The 23,594-nt window shown below is 42.5% G+C and overlaps 1 protein-coding gene across 3 annotated transcripts in view; it reads right to left on the reverse strand.

The window, feature by feature from the left end:
• Nucleotides 1-23,594, reverse strand: part of THSD7A (thrombospondin type 1 domain containing 7A) — an 862,000-nt gene that overhangs the window by 421,978 nt on the left and 416,428 nt on the right. For 2 of the 3 annotated variants that reach the window (XM_029588975.1, XM_029588973.1), the window contains exon 6: nt 12,228-12,296. The exons of the other annotated variant lie outside the window; for it this stretch is intronic. In XM_029588975.1, the coding sequence (XP_029444835.1) occupies nt 12,228-12,296 (69 nt within the window). The remainder of the gene's footprint in view (nt 1-12,227; nt 12,297-23,594) is intronic. 3 annotated transcript variants of the gene reach the window in all.

The raw sequence follows: 23,594 nt of genomic DNA on the forward strand, positions 1-23,594 counted from the left end.
CACTGGAATTCATTGTTAGAGGATGTGGTTAAGTCAGTTAGTGTAACTGGGTTTAAGAAAGGTTTTGATAAATTCCTAGAGGAAAAATCCATAAACTGCTATTAATCAATACGGAATAGTAGCCTGAGATATATTTAGGGGTAGATTTTCAGAGCCCTGCTCGCCTAAATCCGCCCAAAACCGGGCGGATTTAGGCGAGCAGGGCCCTGCGCGCCGGGAAGCCTATTTTACATAGGCCTCCCGGCGCGCGCAGAGCCCCGGGACTCGCGTACGTCCCGGGGTTTCGGAGGGGGGCGTGTCGGGGGCGTGTCGGGGGGGCGGGCCCGGTCGACGCGGCGTTTCGGGGGCGTGTCGGCCGCGTTTTGGGGGCGGGTACGGGGCGTGGCTACGGCCCGGGGGCGTGGCCGCGCCCTCCGTACCCGCCCCCAGGTCGCGGCCCGGCGCGCAGCAGGCCCGCTGGCGCGCGGGGATTTACGTCTCCCTCCGGGAGGCGTAAATCCCCCGACAACGGTAAGGGGGGGGTGTAGACAGGGCCGGGTGGGTGGGTTAGGTAGGGGAAGGGAGGGTAAGGTGAGGGGAGGGCAAAGGAAAGTTCCCTCCGAGGCCGCTCCGATTTCGGAGCGGCCTTGGAGGGAACGGGGGGAGGCAGCGCGGCTCGGCGCGCGCAGGCTATACAAAATCGATAGCCTTGCGCGCGCCGATCCAGGATTTTAGTGGATACGCGCGGCTCCGCGCGTATCTACTAAAATCCAGCGTACTTTTGCTTGAGTCTGATGCGCAAGCAAAAGTAGGCTGTTCGCGCGCCTCTTAAAATCTACCCCTTAATGTTTGGGTACTTGCCAGGTACTTGTGACTTGGATTGGCCACTGTTGGAAACAGGATGCTGGGCTTGACCCAGAATGGCATCTTATGTTCTTATGTAAGCCCTTTTCCCGTTTTGTCCACAGCACTGATAATCTCTATGGTCTCTAGCAACAGAAATCACACTAAGAAGCAATGTGGTTTCCAACTTCTTTACTGATAGTTGGTTGAATTGACTGAATAATATTTTCAGCACTCAGATTTTAAATAAAGTTGATGAACAATATTGAAGAAGAAAGATTAATAAATTTGTAACCTCTGTCTTCCAGTAAAGTCTCTGATTTTATGGAAGCCAATTCCTTAATATCTCTCTTCCTTCCAATTACTCAGACTAACAAAGGATGAAAGCCTACTTCAAAGACCCAACTTTATCTCAATCCTCACGCCACTGTGAGGTGATAAGAACTTATTCTCAATTCCTTATCAGAAGACAGCAAGTCCCAGGTCTCTTACCTTTCCTATAGTCTTCTTAAATCTTTTAGCTCTCCCTCTGAAAGCACTAAGTGGGTACTCTCCTCTCAAGTACTGGCACAACTTGAGTCAGCAACTAACACAGCTCTTAAAAAAATACCTGCAGAAACTTTCCTCTGATAATGGAAGTGATCCATTCCTCCTTGATGAAACCTCCATGCCTCAGGCCCTTCCCCTGCTGAAAGTTCCTCTTATCCCAAAAGACTGGAAACTGATTCCCAGGTATCAAGGGCATTCAGTTCTAAGTGCAACAAAAGTAGACTTTGATTCAAAACAAGGGGAAAAACAAAACAAGAGACAGAAAGCATGGAAAATGTCCTTGTTTCCCAAATGAGGAGATAGTCACTGGAAGGAGACAACACAAGGTTGAAACTCCTCTGCATCAGATCACTGCCTGATCTATCCATGGAAGGTGAGATGGAGAGAAGCAGAATCTTCCCTACTCTGGATCTAACCTTTCACAGAGCTGCCCCAATCCTATGTGAAGGAGCATCAAGGCTCTCACAGAGAAAATCTCCAAAAAGTGGCATAAAAGAGTAAATGAGCCAAACTAAGTCAGAGTTGACCCAAGACGGGGAATCAAGAAAATTCTAACAAAAGGTGCAGAGCACATTCACTGTAACCCAACTAAAAGCCAATTCAGAATTCAGGCTCTAAGCTGGTGGCAGGGATTTAAAAGCTGCTAGATCACACCATCTGCAGCTCCCTCTTGAGTGTGCCAAACCAAAACCTCTCTTCACTAAATTTCTCTGAACCTCCCCAGCTGGGTGGTGCACTCCTTAGGGTAAGGAAATCAGGGGTTCCTTATTCAACTGTCCAGAATATATAAAGTCTAACCAAGATTAAATAGGCTAATAAAATTGTAAATACAATAATTATGGGATATTTCAATTCCTCTAGTATTGATTGGGTGAATGTCTCTTCAGGACAAGCTAGGGAAGAAAAGTTTCTAGATACTGTAACTATTTCATCGAGCAGCTAATCCTGGAACCAATGAGAAGGGAAAGTTATATGAGTAATTTTCTATGCTTGTACAGATGAAAACCAATGCAGAAAGAGAACAGCAGAAAGAGTTGATGATTGGCTGAAGGGTTTTTTTAGTGCCCACCAGCCAAAGAAAAATAAAATGGAAGAACCTGCCACTAGAGCACTGGTGCATGTGGGTCCTCCAATCCTCACCAGTTGAAGAACAAAGTGAAGAGATGGAAGCTGGAGAAGCATGGCTGGCTGAGCTTCCTTAGTCGCCACAGAAAAGCATAGCTGGCAGAGATCCCTGGGCTCCAGCAGTTAGACATTAAAGTGAGGAGCCAGTTGCTGGAGAGCAGGGCTGGTGGGGGCTCACCAGGTTTTCTTAAGCTAAGACAAACACCTGATGCTATATACCATCGCCTCCTTATCAGGGACATAAGAGACCAAAGACTACATAAGAACATAAGAAAATGCCATACTGGGTCAGACCAAGGGTCCATCAAGCCCAGCATCCTGCTTCCAACAGTGGCCAATCCAGGCCACAAGAACCTGGCAAGTACCCAAAAACTAAGTCTATTCCATGTTACCATTGCTAATGGCAGTGACTATTCTCTAGGTGAACTTAATAGCAGGTAATGGACTTCTCCTCCAAGAACTTATCCAATCCTTTTTTAAACACAGCTATACTAACTGCACTAACCACATCCTCTGGCAACAAATTCCAGAGTTTAATTGTGCATTGAGTAAAAAAGAACTTTCTCTGATTAGTTTTAAATGTGCCCCATGCTAACTTCATGGAGTGCCCCCTAGTCTTTCTACTATCCGAAAGAGTAAATAACTGATTCACATCTACCCGTTCTAGACCTCTCATGATTTTAAACACCTCTATCATATCCCCCCTCAGTCATCTCTTCTCCAAGCTGAAAAGTCCTAACCTCATAGGGGAGTTGTTCCATTCCCCTTATCATTTTTGTAGCCCTTCTCTATACCTTCTCCATCGCAATTATATCTTTTTTGAGATGCGGCGACCAGAATTGTACACAGTATTCAAGGTGCGGTCTCACCATGGAGCGATACAGAGGCATTATGACATTTTCCGTTTTATTCACCATTCCCTTCCTAATAATTCCTAACATTCTGTTTGCTTTTTTGACTGCCGCAGCACACTGAACCAACGATTTCAATGTGTTATCCACTATGATGCCTAGATCTCTTTCTTGGGTGGTAGCACCTAATATGGAACCCAACATTGTGTAATTATAGCATGGGTTATTTTTCCCTATATAACCCATGCTATAATTACACAATGTTGGGTTCCTGATCTGCCCTGCCTTCACATGCATCAAAGGTCCAAAAGACAGCCACTTTCTGGCAGAAGGCAGAAGGCAGCCATGTCTTTGGCACCTCATTGGCACCTCATTGGGTCAAAGAGACAAAGAGTGCTGCAACAGCAGGTGAGGGTGAATATAACAGGAGAATAAGAGTGCTGCAACAGCAGGTGAGGGTGAATATAATAGGAGAATGAGAGTGCAAGAAGGAAAGTAGAGTGAGCGGAAAGCTAGAGGAAGGCAAGTTGGGGAGAGAGGCATGGGGGTTAGTGGGTGGCGGGAGAGGACTGCATGTGAGTGGGATGGGGACTAGAGGAAGAGGAGGATAAGAAGAGAGAGAAAGGAAAATAAAAACCTAAGAGAGCCACATGGTTTTGAGATGGGATGTGCCCTCTCTGGGAAAGAAATGCACTTACCATGTACTCCTGTCAAAACAAATTATTGGGGGAGGGGGGGTGAGAAAGGGATGGCAGGAGTATATTTTCTTCCTGGTAAATGCTGGAGATAAAAAAAAAAACCTTTGGATAATATATATTTCATGGAGTTTACCTTTCCAATCAAATTTACTCTGAACTTTAATCCATAAACAACCAATGTTCCCTCTAAGGTCCACGCAAGACCAAAGATGCTTACCCCCCCCCCCCCCTGCCAGGCGTGCTTCAGCCATCTCGCTGTTTATGTCACACATGGCAGGCTGCTCCCACAGACCATGGCGTCCTGTGCAGGTGCAGCTTAAACCGCAGGATGTGTAGAATGCACCTGGCAGGGACTAGGCAAGAAGATGTTGGCAAACTCGTGCGCACTTCACAGGGAATGCGGCGCAGCACTGTTTGATCCCCCACCTGACCAATTCAAAAGAAAGAAGCCAACCAAACCTAATCACACTATTTGTCAGGGTTTCTAGGAAAGTCTGACAACCACCGGTTAACTTTATTACAATTTGGATTCAGTCAATCCTTAAATGTTTGATATGTATGCCAAAAACAATTTAACTTACAAGGTAATGCATGCATCCTTAAATGAGAGAAATCAGAGAAAAGGCTGACTGCATCTCTTTGTTGCCCGTTTCGTAAAGTTGTATTTGTCAGGTGTACCTTGAGGCACTGGGGCTTGACAAAGACTCATGTTTGTTTGATTTTGTTGTGGATCATTTTTTGGGTTTGTTTGTTTTTTTTTTTTTAATATTTTAAAAATTATTCTCCTCATAGAACTATGGATACAGCGGAATACACATCTAAGTAAATAAAATACAATTATTTATTTATACCTACATAAAATAGAGCAGCAGAAGCTTTCACAGTCAGTGTGTACATGAATAATCAACTAATATAGACAAGTCAAAAGCATGGAAAAGCAAACAAAAGTTGGATTATGACCAGAAAACAAAAAACTTTAATCTTTCTAATCAACCAACGGCTAAGCTAGCTCTCTCAGCTAGCAGCTTACTCTTAGAAAGCCCTGGGGGTCAGACCTAGAGGTATCATCCACCAGCAGTACAGGCAATAGAGAAGGGAATAGATTCAGTCTCCTCCCAGCAGTGCCTCAGAGTGTTTCATACTCTTCCAGATATAGGGGGCAATATTCAAGCTGCCTGCATTGGGACAAAGTCTGTGGCTACGCTTTACCCATGGGCTTTGCACCAGTTTTCATAAAGAAAGGTTGTTACTGTTGGAAGGGGAAACTTGAGGTGATCATCTAGGGCCCCTGTTCCTCTGCGGTAGACCTTGCCCCAGTGACTGACGGAAGAGCTCAGGGATGACACAATCCTTTCCTCTTCCTGTCCTCCCTCCCACCAGCAGGAGGCACAAGAGAGCATTGCTTTTACCTGCTGCTGCCTCCTTTGTTGCTGTCATGGCAAGGGAAAGGATAGAGGGAGAAGTGCACCAGTGTGGGGTGGGAAAGGAAAAGCAATGGGGAGAGAGAAGGTTGAAAAAGAAGCACCAGTGGTGCCTTTCTCCCTCCCCCTTCTCTTGTCCATTGGTGGTTTTCTCTTTCTCTGCCCCCCCCCCCCCCATCACCACCAGCAATGGACACAAATATACAGACTGATGACTTCCTCACTCTCCTCTCCATCTCCCATGAAATTTTCTCTGTCTCTGTCCCCTCCCCTTCCACTTGCAGACACTCTCTCTGTCTCCCCCCTCAGGCCATCTCCCCAAGCATTCACCCACTTCTCCTGTCACGAGTTTTAGCCCTCTTCATCTCCTCTCCCAGTTGGCAGTATCATCCTGAATCTCAGGAGCAGAGAGAGCTGTAGGTCTTTTGCTGTGTCCTCTCCAGACACCCCTCTCCTGTTCTTAGGAAAAGACAATACCAGTGGGGGGGGGGGGGGGGGGAAGAGGACATGACAGGAGCAAGGGACTGGATTAGGGAGCAGAGGGCTCTTCTATGTTGTGTGAGATTCAGGGCACTGGCCAATAGGGTTGGGGCATAAGCCCTTTGTGACCCAAATATATTGGCCAATGCCTCAGTTCTCGTCCAGCAGAGAACAGCCCTTTGCTTCCAGATGTAAACTTTCCACTCCCAGGCAGCATGCAGGGAACAGGAGGGGAGGGCTGAGATTGGAGGGGGCAGATTGGAGAAGGGAAGAGCTGCCTTGCTTCCTAATAGAGCCCCTCTTCTCCCTCTACTCCCCTTCTGTTTAAGAACATAAGAACATAAGAAATTGCCATGCTGGGTCAGACCAAGGGTCCATCAAGCCCAGCATCCTGTTTCCAACAGAGGCCAAACCAGGCCACAAGAACCTGGCAATTACCCAAACACTAAGAAGATCCTATGCTACTGATGCAATTAATAGCAGTGGCTATTCCCTAAGTAAACTTGATTAATAGCCATTAATGGACTTCTCCTCCAAGAACTTATCCAAACCTTTTTTGAACCCAACTACACTAACTGCACTAACCACGTCCTCTGGCAACAAATTCCAGAGCTGTATTGTGCGTTGAGTGAAAAAGATTTTTCTCCGATTAGTCTTAAATGTGCTACTTGCTAACTTCATGGAATGCCCCCTAGTCCTTCTATTATTCGAAAGTGAAAATAACCGAGTCACATCTACTCATTCAAGACCTCTCATGATCTTAAAGATCTCTATCATATCCCCCCTCAGCCGTCTCTTCTCCAAGCTGAACAGTCCTAACCTCTACAGCCTTTCCTCATAGGGAAGCTGTTCCATCCCCTTCATCATTTTGGTTGCCCTTCTCAGTACCTTCTCCATCGCAACTATATCTTTTTTCAGATGTGGCGACCAGAATTGTACACAGTATTCAAGGTGTGGTCTCACCATGGAGCGATATACAGGCATTATGACATTTTCCGTTCTATTAACCATTCCCTTCCTAATAATTCCTAACATTCTGTTTGCTTTTTTGACTGCTGCAGCACACTGAGCCGATGATTTTAAAGTATTATCCACTATGATGCCTAGATCTTTTTCCTGGGTGGTAGCTTCCTACAAGGCATAAGAGGGGAGGGGGGATGAGGCTGGAGGACAGACCAGAGCAGAGAAAAACTAATCCAACTCCTCCCTTCCTTTCATTTCACAAGAGCTGATACAGATGAAAAAAGATGCCAGTACTAGGTATCAGTATTAAAAAAAAAGCCCTAGTTTCTCTTTTAAAATTGACTGCAACACATGCGGACTAAAAGTGTCCGCATGTATTGCAAATAACATGAACTATTCAAATTTGGATCCAATAGGTTCAATATATACTTCTCAGCCCTGGCTAAGATTATGTAAGGACTGAGCTCTGAGCTAAGGATGGTCCTCTTTCAATCTTTTGGCTAAGATTGAGAAGTTGTACAACATGGGTTGCTAATGCCCAGTGCCGTACTGGTGGTATAATTATGTTATGACTGTTTCTAAAGCAGGAGGACTAAAAATCCTGATAAGAAAATGTACAAAGTATTCTGAAATATACTCTGAAGCTGTAATCTGTATAAAGTTCCCCTTTAACTCAGCTCATCTGTTATTGGCCATTGGGTCGAGTCCCTGTAGTTTAGACTTCCAGCTCATGCAGAGTGCAGTCACTATCACAAAGGCTTTTTCCATTTCTTCCTATCTAAGCAATAGAAAATAAATAGCCTACCCCGACAAAGAGTTCTGCTGTAACAAAGAAGAGTTTTCTAGGAGTAGTGTTTCTAAATAAGTTAGTTTTGCTCATACCATGACAGGAATGAACCTCACTCATAAACCAGTATATATTGGATATGAACTCAATCTCTCAAATTTAGTGCTAGTGCTCGTCGTAATACTTGCATTATGTTAAAGAGAGCTTCCTTTGGTAGCTAATAGGAAATAATAAGTACAGGCAACATATCAGGGTGTACTTGGAAATTATTTTAAATCAAGCCAGTAATGCCAGGTACAACTGGGATGATTTTTTAATCTTTCTGCAACATTTTCTTCATCTCTGATTGCATCTTAATTAACAAATGTGAGGATTTTCTCTCTCTCCATATGTTGCACAAAATAGTTACTTGGTACTTACATTTCTATAAGCAAAGCCATTCTTGTGTTTTTCTCCTTCACCACAATGTTGGATTTTCCTGCATTAAGCTTTTTATCTATTGCAATAAGAATGACCCAGAGAATGTCTTCACTCTCTTGTACCCATTTTCCATTGGATGAGTTGTGCCTTATTGTGCCTTTCTATATCCAGGCATCGACACGTCACACCTAGCAATGTATAATCATTTCCAGTTCTGTGCTACAAAATCTGTATTTGTCTGTTTTACCATTTGTTTTCTATGCTGGCTCTGAAACATCTAGTCTGTAGTCCACTGTCCTGGTCTGCAATTATCAATAGCTCATCTTTATGTTTAAGTTCACCTCTCCTTAGCCCTGTCTCAGGGTTTGATTTACATATTATTGCTGAAATAACTATTTCCCTCTGAACTGTGCTAATTATTTTTTCTTCTTTGTTGGTCTGACTCTTAAATAATTGTTTCTCTTATTTTGTAAATTCTGCCGCTCTTTGTGTGCTGACGGTTTCTCACTCATTCCTTCTCATCATCAGAATACTTGTCCAAGTTTAAAGATGAAGACCGATTATGGCTATTCACGTTCAGTATTTCAGCACTTTTTGGGTATTTGGGTTTGCTAATGCAGCTAAGTATGCCTGAAGGCCTATGACATTTACTCTGTATATGAATATTCTATTTCCATAAGGTCCATACTAACCAGCTCTTGGGATGTACAATCTTGGCATACACTGTTCATATAGATTAGACGGTAAGCATGGAAGAGTTTCCTTGTTCTTATATTCAATTGGTCAAGTCATTTCTGGGGCTATGATTCCAAAGCTGTAGAGATTGTAGCTGTTGAGATTGTGGGTTTTGCAAGTTGATTGCTGATTTGTTTCTTGTTGTGTTCTGTTAAAGCACTTTTTAATTTCAGTTTCAGTCTCCTGATCTTTCTCTCAGTGATTTGTGTTGAGTATTGCACCTTCATCTATTTATATATGCCTTCTTGCTCATGTTCCTTTATATTGCAGCCTTCAGTCAGACAGATGTTTTCAAGTTTGCTTAGTTTTTCTCTAAGGGAGATCACCTTAGCACATTTGTCCTGGCCAGATGTCATCCTGTTGTCATCTGAGAAACTCTCCACCACTAGAATTTTCCAATAAGTGAGCTATAAAGCTTCAAATCATCTTCCAATAGTAGATGAAATGTTATCTGTGTATTATTAGTGTCTAAATTTAAAGAAAAAATATGTAGTGAAGGAGTTCATGAGAGCATTCAGTTTTCCTGTGATATTCAAAGAATGTAGGCCAAGGTAGAATCTTCTCTTCCCAAAGTCAGAAAATTCTATTCTACCATAAACCAAATGGTTTACTGTTACAATTAAATTTAAAAAATACAAGAAAGAGGATACAAATGAGTACCTATCTGTAATTATGACAATTTGATTTTATTTGTATTATCATAGTAACATAGAAACAACTATGATGGCAGATAAGGCCTCTAAGGCCCATCTAGTCTGTCCATTTTAATTCCTGTCATATTGCTGTATGATCTCAGTTAATCTCCTTTCTTCTCCTTCACTACTTTGCATCTAAGCATTCTCTAGCTTTTCTACATGCCTTCTTGAATTCTGTTACTCTTCTTTCTACCATCTCCACTGGGATGTTATTCTACCTAACATCTCTTCTGTTAAAAAGTATTTTTGAAGATTCTGAATCTTCCTCAGAGCCTCATATCATGACCTTTGTTTCTAGAAATTCATTCAACTGAAAATGTTTGCTTCTTGCTCATAGTGTATATCTTTGAGGTATTTGATTATATTGATCATAAAGCCCCTGCTTCTCCTCTCTTCTAGGGTATGTATATTTAGGCCCTTAAGTCTCATCTCCTAAGACTTTTGATGCAGTGCCTTTACCAGTTTGCTAACCTTTCTCTGAACTACCTCCAGGCTATCTGTATCATTTCATCAATATAGACTCCAGAACAGGACACAATACTGCAGGTGAGGTCTCACCAATGATCTGAAAAAGATACATTACCAACTCTTTTTTTCTACTTAGATTGGTGATGCACACCTTACTGGTAAGTTTCATCGATTATTGCAATGCTTGATATGTTGGCCTACCTTCCAAGCTCACTCATAAGTTGCAAATTTTGCAAAATGTAGCATCCAGGGTGATTACAGGCAGAAAAGAAACAGCTAATTTCATTCCTCTGCTTTACCAACTCCCTTGGCTATCATTAATAGTGAGAGTCAAATTTAAAGCCTTGGCCCTTACTTTCTGGGTTTTCAGAAGTAAGCAGCATCCACCACTGACTAACAAGAACTCTGTTCCTCTCAGGTTTGTTTAAGAGTCCCTACACTGAGAGAAATGTGATTGGTCCATAATAGGGCTTTTTCCGTTGCTGCTCCAGTACTTTGGAACAGTTTACCTATCGAGCCTGACAGGAGAACTGCTTCCCTTGTAAAAGGGCTAAGGCTTGTTTTTTTCCCACTGTAGTATCTGTTAGAATTAAAACACAGGGATTGTGCTTGTTTGTGGTTTCTCTTTTCCATAATGGATTGGTGGATTGGAAGCTATATTTGTTTTGTTTTTATGTTTCATTTATTATGTACCAATTATTTTTTTATAATGTTGCTTTGATATGTATTCTACCTCGGGCACATGAACAGACTGTGGTGGTGGTGGTCAATAAATATTTTTTTTTAATGTAAATAAATAAATACTGGCTAGGCCTCTCCTTATATACCTTAGCTGTCCCCTGGCTCTGGCTACTGTCTTGTTGTACTACCTTTGGATCACTGGATGTGATCTCCCTGAGGGCTCTCTCCTGCTTTGCATACATCAGTATCTCTTCGTTGATTGCATACTTCTCCATTGGATTTCTGTACCTCGAATGCATGCCTTTGTACTGTTTTTACACTGAGACTTAGCTGCCATGCACTTGACAACTCCTCTAGTTTTCTTAGAGCACTCTTCATTCTGTCTAATCCCTCAGGCATCTTTCTATATTGCAGATCTTAGTATTATCTGCAAAAAGATAAACTTTTCTGCAAAATCCTTTGCAGTATCACTCAAAATATTGAATAGAACCAGACTCAGTGCAGATTTTTTTCCTCAGTGAGAATTCCGTCTAGCACTATTCTCTAATATGTCAACCAGCTTGGGGCTCACCTCTAGTCCGCTCAGTTTCTCTTTCAGCTCCCTATCCAAGACATTATCAAATGCGTTGCTGAAACCCAAATATAGCACATATGGTGCACATTTTTGATATTTTCTCATTTCCCAAGCCTAGATTTACTCAGATTTGTTTGATACAATCTTCCTCTGGTAAAGCCATGCTGCCTCGGGTCCTGCCACCTGTGGGATTCAAGATACTTCACTATCTTTTCCTTTAGTGGAGTCATTGATTTTCCCAGCAAAGATAGGCTAATCAGCCTATAGTTTTGAATCTCCTCCCAATTAGTACTTTTATGAAGAGGGCAGACATCTGATCTTCCCTAGTTTTGCAGAACCACTCAAAAGAGAATCACATTTCTTTAAAGAACCAAGTAAAAATGTATTCCTTATTTCTTTTTGACTTAATGAACTTTGGAATACTACACCTCCAGCTTTCAGCAAGAGTGGAGCTAGTTTTATTTTGGCCCACTTTTTTTTCTGCCCACTTTTTTTCCCTCCATCTTCTTGTTAATTGTGGTCTTTATTTTTGGAATGAGATTTATATTTGTAATATGATCATTTATTTATGTGTCATATTTAGGGTGGCCGCAGTGCTATGTGTAAATAGAGATACGCTGCAATATTCCTGGTTTTGTCCCATTGCATACATGGAAATACATGCCAGTTTTCCCTAGGGGAATTAGAACTACAACTCCACATAGGCAATGTGGTAAAAACCAGGACTGACCGAGACTGTCACCCTAGACATGGATCTGTATAACAAACCTATTCCTATCACTCTGGGGAATGTTACACCCTTCATTTTTCTCAGTGAAACGGGTTTGTTTGGTGGATTTTAGGAAAAAGCAAACAGAAAGTTAAAACAACCGTGGATCTAGCTCATGTAGAATTGTACAGCCTCAATGCAAGCTGCAGACCCACACATGAAGTGAAGGCCTTTGTTTATAATACATACCTGTTATTTCAAAAGTGATTGATAGAAGTGGTGCAACACTAGACTTCAAAATGCTCGGAGACTGACTTTCTGAAAATAATAGGTAAACATGTCTATGAAAAAGCATTTCCTAAATAGCCTCATTGATGGTGTCAGATGAACAAAAAAGACCACATTTTAAGATATTATGCAAAGCTTAAATTGAGAAAACATTTTGGCTGGTTAAATTTAGGGAAAATTTCAGTCTGAAAATTTGGTTCAGTTAATCTAGCTGGGTATAATATAGCTGGATTTAAGTTGAGTGCTCTACTGAAAATGTGGCCTTGTACAGGTCTTAGCAATCAGATCCTTAAAAAAAAATGTAATTAACCTCCTACCTGCCAAATCTTGGATATAAAAGATCTCCCACAGAGCCCATCCCTCCTCCCACTTGGCCAGTGTTGGATTAAAAAGTCTCCTGCAGTTGCCCCTCTCCTACACCATTCCCTTCAGAACCCCCCCCCCAACCTTCCAAATGCCAAACCAGCAGAATAATGACATCAGCTTATTTCCTACCAGTGCCTAACACCAGAGCCACGATGAATGCCAGGCTGGTAGGAATTGAGGTGGTATCCTCTTGCTAGCTTGGCATTTAGAAGTTTTGGAGGACCTGGGGGAGGAAGGAGAGATTGGGGGATAAAGACTTTTAAAATTCATCATTTATTGGGTGGGAGAGGAGATCGGGGAAGTGGCTGCGTGGGAGATTGTTTTAACTTCAACAACAGGAAGATGGGAAGGGGCTTCACTGATTGCAGCCCTTCTCTTTAACATATTGGGTAGCAGGGCATGGGAGGGGGAGGGGCAGCGCTGCTGCTTTGAAACATCAGGCGGGTTAGAGGGAGTGGATCATGGGCTCCAGAAACAGGAATGGCTAACTAGATTTAAGCCAGCTCTCCCTGAACCTAAGTTTGGCCGGTTAAATTAGCTGCCTAGTGTTGAAAATTTGTGTTAGACATCAACTTTTCTTCCACAGACTTAATCTTGGTCCCAGAACTGCCCAGAATTTGAGTGACTAAATGTAGTTGCTCCGTGCTGGACAATTTCAAAAAGGCTTTGACATAAGTGGATAAATTGTTACTTAACCAGCTAGGGTAGATGGTTTTTAAAATTTACACCCACAACTCTAGTTTATTACATGTGGGTCTGGGGTGTCTGAAGCATTAACATTCCCCTGTGCTGCCTCCTCAAATGCCATCTGCTTAGGTTTTGTTACTGGTAATTCTCAATATTCTGAAGTACTCTGATCCTCTTATGCTCCGGCAGGTTTCATTTATCGATTTCATAAGATGGAAAGATCCCCAGGGCTTTAGGTACCCAAAGCCCACTTCTTTCTCCTCTCCTCACTATCCTGAGCTCTTGAACAGTGTCCTCATGTTTATGCATCCGTAGACTGGTAACATTTTAATCAGCTTTCAAGAAGCCTACAGAGATTACCTCCTGGTGAGCTCTGCCTATTCCTGTCACATTCTGATAAGAACAGATTTCATGCAAGCAGACTCTGAGTCTGCAAAAAAAGCATGATAAATTGGGATTCTGGGCTGTGTTTCTCTTGCGTTTTGCTGTTCTCTTTGGTAGAATGCTGGTCAGTCATTTTTGCTCAGGGTATGTTTGAGCTCAGGATCTCCTTTTCTTAAATTCTGTGGGATCCTCCATAGCTGCAGCAATATGTAAAGTGTTAAAATAACATTATGTCAATAGTTAGCTACTGTAAACAGAGAAAGATCCATATTCAAAGGAATTTGTCTGGCTAAGTTCAGACTTAGCTGGACAAACCCCCGGTTTTGAATTTTCTGCTGCATTGAACAGAAAAGTTTTAACTAAGTCATTACCCAATTAACCAGATAAAAAAAAAACAAACAGCCAGTGCAGGTGGAGTGCGGAGGAGGGGCTTCAGCTTACCCAGCTAACATTAAAATGAAATTGGTATATTCTGAGGGAAACACTTCCTGCTGAGTATAGGATAACAATCTCTGGGTAAGTTTGCTCAGGTAATTTGTCTCCATCCTCATATATACCAAATGGCTCAATAAACATCATATAAAGACATTAATTTGTACAACCATGATAAATATTTCTGGGCATCAGTGCACTAATATTTCATTTGTTTCTAGAACTTTGAGTACTTTTATGGCATTGGTAGTAATGATGACGCAACATATTTTTTCCAGTTGAATGAAACTGATGCTAAAGTCAGCTAACTTCATACTGGCCAACAACATCGCAAAGGCACACTGACAGCTACAGTCAAATCTAAACATCTAAAAATATCATAGGTTAAGCAACATAACATTGTATTTAGCATAAAAAAGGCATGTAATGATTGTACATTAGATAAAGTTTCTTTCCAATTACTTATGTCTGCACTAAAAGTCTTAAAGCGAGATGGGGAAGGCAATAATGAGAGCCATTTCTGGAGGTAAAACACTGTTTAATTATTTCCCACCTGGACTTTTTGATTATTGCCCACCCTTTATGTGGGTTAAAGTCCATGCCTATATCAACAAGATACATTTTTTATCTATGTATTTCCGTAGGCATTCCTGAGGCAGTTAGGACAGGGGAGGCAATAGGGATATGAATTAATTTAAAACAAATACATAAAATGCAACAAATAAGGCCATTATCAGTTTATTCTTAATGAACCAACGAAAAATAGCTTCCTATGAAAATACCCTATAATTTTGCGGTATTTTCTTATTTGTATATATTTTTTTAAAAAGGGTCTTCAACAGGCCTAGACCTCAGTCTAGTTTCATCACTGAGACCTAGGCCTGGCTTCAGAGCCCATAGTCCTGGTCTTGTCACCAAAGCTTGGCTTAAGGCTTGGCCCATCGCCAAGATCTAGGCCCAGTGCTAGGGTGCTGCCTAAGGCATGGACCCATCACCAAGGCCTGGGACTAGGCCCAGCACAGAGTCCCAATCTGAGGCCTGGTCCCATTGCCAAGGCCTAAACCCAGGTTTAGCACCAGACCCTAGCCCAAGGCTTGGTCCTATACCTGAGTCCTAGGCCCGGTGCTAGGGCCCAGCATAAAGCCTAGCCCGAGGCTTAGACTTGGTGCTGAGGCCTAGCCCTAGGCTTAGTCCCATCACTAAGCCTAGACTCATTGCCAAGGCCTGGCACTAGGTCTGGTCCCAACACAGAGGCCTAGAACTGGACACCTAGGATGAGGCCTCTACACATCTTCATTTTTAAAAATGATGCTGTCCATTTGAAGGATGCACTAAAGTGACATCACTGTGACACCTTCCTCCAGAGAGGACGGCACCATTTTGATGTACAGACATGCATTTCTATGGGTTTACATCAAAATGGCGCCATCCACTCTAGTGGAAGATGCCACAGTGATGTCATGGCCACACATCCTTAATCTAGATGGCATAATTTTTCTGAAGATTTAAGAAGAAAGAAGATGTCGGGAGCCCTGGACTTTGGCCTCTAGGCTTAGGTCTATGCCTCAGTGCTGTGACCAGGCCTCAGACTGGGTCCTGATGCCAGGCTTAGGCATAGGTACTGGGACAAAGCCTCAGGCTGGGCCCCAACCCCAGGCATAGGCTTTGGTCCTGGGACATGATCTTAGGGAGGCATCAGTGCCATTCCTAGGCCTCAGTGTCAGAACCAGGCCTTGCTGCTGGAAGCAGGCCTTGGGCTATGCCCTAACATCAGGCCTAGACTTTGGCATAGGGCCCAGGGTTCAGATCAAGCCCTGGCAATTGGTCTATGCCTAGGCAGTAGGACCAGGCCTTGGGCTGAGCTCTGGTACCAGGCCTTCACCTCAGCAAGGGTTAGGCCTTAAGCAAAGCCCTTGAACTAGGCTTAAGCTTCAGCGCTGATAGCAAGCCTTAGTCCATGTCCCATTACTGGGAACAGGCCTTGGGCCAAATCCATGTGCTGGCCTAGGCCTTGGCATCAGGACCAGACCTTAGGCTGGGCATTGATGCCAAGGTCTGATCCAAGCTGAACCCTGTTTTTTTAATTTTTAGAGTTTTTTTTTGTCTTTTTTATTTGGAGTAGGGGGATTGCTTAATTTTTTTCCAGCAAACAAACCAAACCAAACCAAAATAAATTAAACCAAATCTTAATAAAACACCCTTTCCCCTCCCACAATGAAAACACAAATCAAACTGAAAATTTTGGGGCTGCACATTCCTAGGAGGCAACTATGTGCACTTGCATTAAAAAAAAAAATCGGATACAAATTTGTGCAAACACATTTGAGGGGGGCACTAATGAAAGTAAAACAACCTGTGTAGCTTTGTTTTCATTATTGCTTCCTTAAGAATCAAACTAAGTGTAACCTAGAGGAGAGGTGAGAAGGAGCTGGGGATATGGCACCGACATTCAAATGCCTCAAACCTATAAATGCATGAGTAGTAGTTTTCAGTGGAAAGCATATTCTAGAACAAGAGTTATGAAATGGGGCTGAGAGGGAGTTGTCGAAATTACATTCAGGCCGATACAGTAAAATGCACGAGAGAGCTGGTGCTCCGAGGCGAGTGCCGACTCTCCCGACGCGCGCCCAGGCCACTTTCCTGGGCACGCGATTTTGTATTCAAATGAGGGCCCGCGGTAATAAGGAGCGGCGACTGTCAGTGATTTTGACAGCCGATGCTTAATTTTACCGGCGTCAGTTCTCAAATCCGCTGAAGTCATGGGTTCGGAAAATGGATGCCAGCAAAACTGAGCATCCGTCTTCCAACCCGCGAGCCACAGGCTGATTTTTTTTTTTTTTTTTTTTACGATTTTTTTTATTTTTTTTATTTTTGGGGCCTTCACTTAATATCGCTATGATATTAAGTCGGAAGGTGTACAGAAAAATATTTTTTTCTGCTTTTCTGTACACTTTCCAGGTGCCGGCCGAAATTAACTCTTGCCTTTGGGCAGGCATTAATTTCTGAGAGTAAAATGTGCGGCTTGGCTGCACATTTTACTTTCAGTGTGATACGGGAATAACTAATAGGCTCCTCAACATGCACTTGCATGTTGCGGGTGCTATTCGTTTTTTGGGGGTTGGACACACGATTTCCTCGCGCTATTACCCTTACTGTATAAGAGTTAATAATAGCGCATCAAAAACACGTGTCCAGATGGGGGTTAATGGTGCGCTCGGCAGAGCACATCATTCTGTATTGGCCTGATTAAAATATTTGTTCATAGGAACAAATAGTGTGTATGTCTGGAATGGCCTCACACAAGAGATGGTGGAGAGACAGCAATGGTAACAGATGGCAAGAAGGCATGGAATAAAGGACAAAGGATTTTTAGATCCAAGGAATGAAGGGGAAGAAAGGTCAACTGGGATGTATGGCAATACAACAGATATTAAATTGTGAAGGCTAGATGTACCTTATGATCATTATATGTTGTCATACTTTGGGGAAGATTTTAAAAGCCCTACGCACGTAAATCCAGCTGGATTTAGGCGCGCAGGGGGGTTACGCACGCCAAGCCTATTTTGCATAGGCCCGGTGACGCGCGCAAGCCCCGGGATGAGCATATGTCCCAGGACTTGAAAAAAGGGGTGGGGCTTGGGTGGGGCGGGGGGCATGGCCAGAGGCCTCCGTAGGGCCTCTAGGCTGGGGGATCATTCGCTGGCACTTGGCCGGTGCATGAAATCTACGCCTGCCCAGAGGCAGGCGCAACTTGCACATCAAAGGTTAGGGGAGGGTTTAGATAGGGCTGGGGGGCAGGTTAGGTAGGGGAAAGGAGGGGAAGGTGGGGGGTGGAAGGAAAATTCAGATTTTGGAGCGGCCTCGGAGGGAACAGGGAAAGCCATCGGGCTCCCCTAGGGCTCGGCGCGTGCAAGGTGCACAAGTGTGCACCCCCTTGCGTGCGCTGACCCCAGATTTTATAACATGCGTGCATGTTATAAAATCAGGCGTAGATTTGTGCGCGCCGGGTTGCGTGCACAAATCTATGCCCACGCATAGGTATTAAAATCTGCCCTTGTCTTTCAATGCTTCTATAAGATGAATGACTTCCCATAGTTATGCTGTGGCGTTGCTATTCATGAAGAATAGAAAGTCATTTCTTTAATAAAGATCAATGAGAATTAAACCTGCATCCAATGGAAAACTTTTATACAATATTACATTTATCACACTGATGTGGAAGGAGTTCCTTGTTACACATACAGGAGGAAAATTCTTACCTTATATTGGATCTTTTCTGTATAGGAATATTATATATATATATGTGACTTTGTAAAATTAGCACAGGATGCATATCTGATTACACAGATATTTTGCTTTTAATGTGTTATGGTGCAGGGTTGAAATGAAATAATTTGAATTTTAATATAATGAAAATGTACCAGTTTCGTATAGTCCATATTTTATATAGATTCTACTATTTTAAATGGTCTACTGTTTAGCATACTACAGATCTCACTTGAGAAAAACTATATACTATAGACCCCAAGCCACTATAAAAGCATATGCATGAGCCATTTTGATAAGAGCAGCTTACAGTATATTTTTTAGTTAATTTGTTCTAAGCCTTCTATTTCATTATTAAAAAACATAAATAAAATTGCACATGATAGATAATATCTGTATATATTACAGAATTCACTTAAATTAAAATAATATGCAGAGCTCAAGGGGAAAGCTTCAATAAAATCCAGTATCCTTTATTAAACAGTATATGGGGAGTCAACATTCAAAACTGTGAGATGTGTACATTTAAAGTTGAATTTTAAAAGACTTGTGCATGTAAAGATGAGCACATGCAAACACAAATAATGCAGATTTGCACAACTGCTATTTTATAAACTTCAAATATTTGCACATAAGTAATGGTGTGTGAATACATTTGCTCGTATAAAAAAAGGGAGGATTAGGGCAGGCTAGGGGTATTCCGGGACAGGGCCAACATTTTGCGCTTAAGTTGCTATTATGTGACCTGGAAATATGAAGCACATACGGCTGTTACCTATGCATATTTACATCTGCTAATTATCAGGTGTAAATCAGAATACAATTATTTATAGGCAAATACTGACTGGGTAAGGGGTCTGGGGAAACTGGGGGGGGGGATTTGCAGACTCAAGACCCAAGGGGGGGGTCTTGATGATCTAGAGCACAGGTTCCCAAACCTGTCCTGGAGGACCCCCAAGCCAGCCACCCATATTTTAAAGTTATCCTCCCTGCGCGGATAAGTGGATATGCGGAGATTTATGCAAGTATTTTATAAACTGTGGGGTGTGTACCGAACAGTTAGGAACCTTTGTTTTCAGTTATTGTATTTTCCCTGGAAATTTATCAGTGGTTATTATAAGAAAATAAACAGCAGAAAAATCTGTGCAAAATGATGACATTTTTTGCATGGATTTTTATCCCTTTTATGTTCATTATAATAAACACTGATAAATTCCCATGGAAAATAAAATAAAAACTGAAAACAAAGGTCCCTAAGCACCGTTTATGAAATACCACATATTTCTGCCTCTAAAGTACATACACATTTTGTAGTAAACGCTTATATTTCTAATGCCAGTGCATGCTTATTTTTGCTACCTGTTTTTTAGACGTAAGAATAGGATATTTTAGACTGGTAAAAATATAGAATATATCAACCTAATAACCCTGATTTTAATGTGGAGGAAGGCATTTTATAAAGTATGCATGTGTACCTTTCTGAAAATACTTGTGTGCTGACTTGAACAACCCAGTTTGCCAATACCTCCAGTTCACTCTGACCTTCACCAGTTCCCCTAAACCCTCCAGCACTTCATCCTGAATCCCCATCAGCTCTTGCAGACCTCTTACCCAAAAACTGCAGATAAAAGGAAAGTAAGATTTCAACGGTGTGAGTCCAGTAGCAGGCGTAAAAAAAGGGGTTGGATAAGTTTGGTAACGACTGCGCATGTGCTCCTTACAAAACAGAACTTGCACCCAGACCTCTGAACCGCGTCCCAGAATGCCTCTAGAGCACCCCTCTCCTCTCTCGGTAAAATGGACGTGCCATGCTGTAAGTACGCACGCACTCTATACAACTTACATGCATAGATGCTATTTTAATACACGAAACCCCTTTGGGAGAATAAGCCCCCATCACCCATATTCACAAGGGTTTTTCTTTTGGCGGGAACCTCAATGATTTTAATTGGAAAAGGGGTGAAAATGTCATCTTTTGTTTGGAAATGATGGGAGGATGACATTTCCCAGACGGGACAGATGTAGTAGAGAAAATGAAGTTACAATGTTCAAACTATGTAGTAGCCAGATGGCAAGGGATCGTTACGTAGCATTATGCACCTGCAGTCTTCTAGAACTGAATAGCCCTTAATGCCCGTGGATGGGATGGGACTGGGGAGCAACCATCGCCAAAGAATATCTGAACTAAATAGCCAAGGCGGAGAGGTCCGCAGAGGCCCACTGAGGAAGAATTTGCTGTGACAGTCATGTTCTTAAGCACACATGCACTCTATACTAGATGAGAACCTTAGCTCACCTGGGTCCTCGTTCATACCCGGTACTCACCCCTAATTAGAGGAAAGCTAATAAAAATCTGTCTTGCTTGGTCATGTATTTTTTTTTTCACTGACAGCTTAGCACACAGGTGAAAAGAAGCAATTTGCTCTCTGTAGCATTGTGTTGTTAAACAACCTGCTTTTATAATCCTGCAGGAGTTTAATTCACTCTAAAATGATTGTAACCTGACCCAGGATTGCTCAGACATCTGACTGCTTACAAGCAGCATTGTGGTCTTTCAGACTAGACCACATAAGGCAGACATAATGATGGTTTTCAGTTCTTGCCGGGGCAGTAACTTTAAAACAGGCATGTGGGTGCACGAATACACGTGTGTAGGAGCGCACAGCTAGAAGCGCTGCAATTTTATATCATGTGTGCACATTCACGCATGTTGCAAAATAGCCCTGGCGCATCTATGCGTGCTCCTAATTTTATGGTTGGACATGAACAGCTGCTTAATGTCGGCTTTCAGGCGCGCAAGTGAAGGAATTTTATAACAAGTGCGTATCCAGGTGAGAACCAGTTTCACCATTTCGTCCACCAGTTTGCCCAGTCTACACCTAGATCCTCAAGACCCCTGGTTTTCTAGCCTCTCCTCCCCCCGTAACCCCAAACCCCTTAAGCATTTCATAGATGCCAGGAAATAGTTTTATTCAGACTTGTGCCTCATCCATAGCAGAAGTAACTTTGAGCTGCAATAATATACCTGTGCATGCACGCAGGCGTGTAGCTACATGCATGCATATCTCTTTGCTCCACCCTGGATTGCCCATGCCCTGCCCACATTCTGTCTTTTTTTCCCCCAATGTGAGATATTCACACATCAGTACTTGTGCACATGTATGGGTGGCTTATAAAATTGGGTGGACATGCACATGTGCTAGATGCGCATTCATCTCCTGATTTTGGCACATGTCTGGCTTTTAAAATTCACCTGTAAGGCAGTCTGTATGGTTGTCCAAGGGTGTTAAACTACACTGTAGCTAGATTTGTCATAAGACTGCACAGTATGTCTATTATATATTGTTTTAAAATAAAAATAAGAATGACCAGGGGACATGCAATGAAGTTGCTAGATAACACATTTTAGACAAATAGGAGAAAATATTTTTTTACTCAACACATAATTAAACTCTGGAATTAATTGCTGGAGGATGTGGTGAAAGATGTTAGTAGAACTGGATTTAAAAAAGATTTGGACAAGTTCCTGGAAGAAAAGTTCATAAACTATTATTAAGGCAGACTTGGGGAATTCCACTGCTTGTCCCTGAGATAAGCCGGAGAGAATCCACTGAATTTAGGAATCCTGCCAGCTATTTGAGACCTGGATTGGCCATTGTTGGAAACAGGATTCCAGGCTTGGTGGACCTTTGGTCTGACCCAGTATGGCAAGACTTATGTTCTTAAGTTCTTTTGACTATTAAATCTAAGGCTTTATTAAAGCATATTTCTTGGGCAGTTATGGGTTGCTTTGAACTGGGAAACACAAATATTTCACTGTTGTTTAGCCCTATTATCTGGACAGCTTCTTCAACCAGGTTTAAACAATAAAACAAAATCAACAACAAAAACAAAATAAAAGAAATGTGAAATGCAGAGATGGACAGATTAAGATGAAAAGTGATTTACATATTTTCGAAATGTGTTTAAAAAAGAAAAAAAAAGAGCTTAGCACTAGGTAATCTTTCCTGCTAACAGCCCTACTGTGAAACAGAGATTCCCCTGGGTCCTGGTGCCTTATAGATGCGGGTGTGTATGAGCATGAAACAGAATGAAGCTACACACAAGTGTGTGTGTGTGTGTGTGTGTATATGTGTGTGTGTGTGTATTACTGTGGGGCTTAGTGTGTATGAGTCTCAGAATACAGGCCTTGATCTGTGACCCACGTGTCCATATGGAAGAGAGTGTGACTGAGGTTCATGTACTGTACAATATGTACAGAATGTCTCACACCACAATCTTTGATCTAAGCTCTTGTCTCCTGTTTAACTAGTGATCCCGGCAGCAAGTTTAATGTAATGATGGAGATGAAATATTTTTGCCCATTCATATTTCACAATAGTTAACTACATTTTAAAATGATTATTTTGGTGAAATTAATGAGAAAAAAAAGTCGCTAACAGGAAGTTTCTAAACAAGATGAAACATCTTAAGTTACGTAGAGAATGTCTGTATTTTCTTTTGAAAGGAATGTGAAATAATGTAACCGAGTATTTTTAAACAGATTACAAAACAGTAGATATTCAGAATATTTGGGTGGCAAATAGTTTTGTCAGAACTGACATTCATACTGCCTGTTCATGCTCAAGATTATCCAGAACAGGTTTGGAGTTTACTGCATACTTCTGGATTTTTAAAAGTATCCATGTAAATTTAAAAATGTTCAATGTGGGGTAGATTTTCAAAGGGTTACGCGCGTAAGATACGAGCGTAACCCCAGAAAACCTACCCCTGCCTCCTCCTGTGCGTGCCAAGACTATCTTGCATAGGCTCGGCGGCGTGCGCAAGCCCCGGGGCTTGAAAAAATGGGCGTTGCGGGGGCGGGACCGAGGCCTCCGGAACAGCTACCGGGCCGGGAGATGGAGAGCCGGCGCGCACAAGTTACGCCTGCCCGGAGGCAGGCGTAACTTCTTCGACAAAGGTTGGGGGGGGTTTAGTTAGGGCTGGGGGGCGGGCTAGATAGGGGAAGGTGCGGGGAGGGGGCGGAGGGAACAGAACAAGGTGGCTCGGCGCGCGCAAGTTGCACAATTGTGCACCCCCTTGCACACGCCGACACTGGATTTTATAACATGTTTGCGGCTGTGTGCGCATGTTATAAAATCGGGCGCAGATTTGTTCACGCCGGGTTGCACGAACATATCTACGCCCACATGC

Source organism: Rhinatrema bivittatum, chromosome 2 (assembly GCF_901001135.1).
Source record: "Rhinatrema bivittatum chromosome 2, aRhiBiv1.1, whole genome shotgun sequence".
NCBI lineage: Eukaryota > Metazoa > Chordata > Amphibia > Gymnophiona > Rhinatrematidae > Rhinatrema > Rhinatrema bivittatum.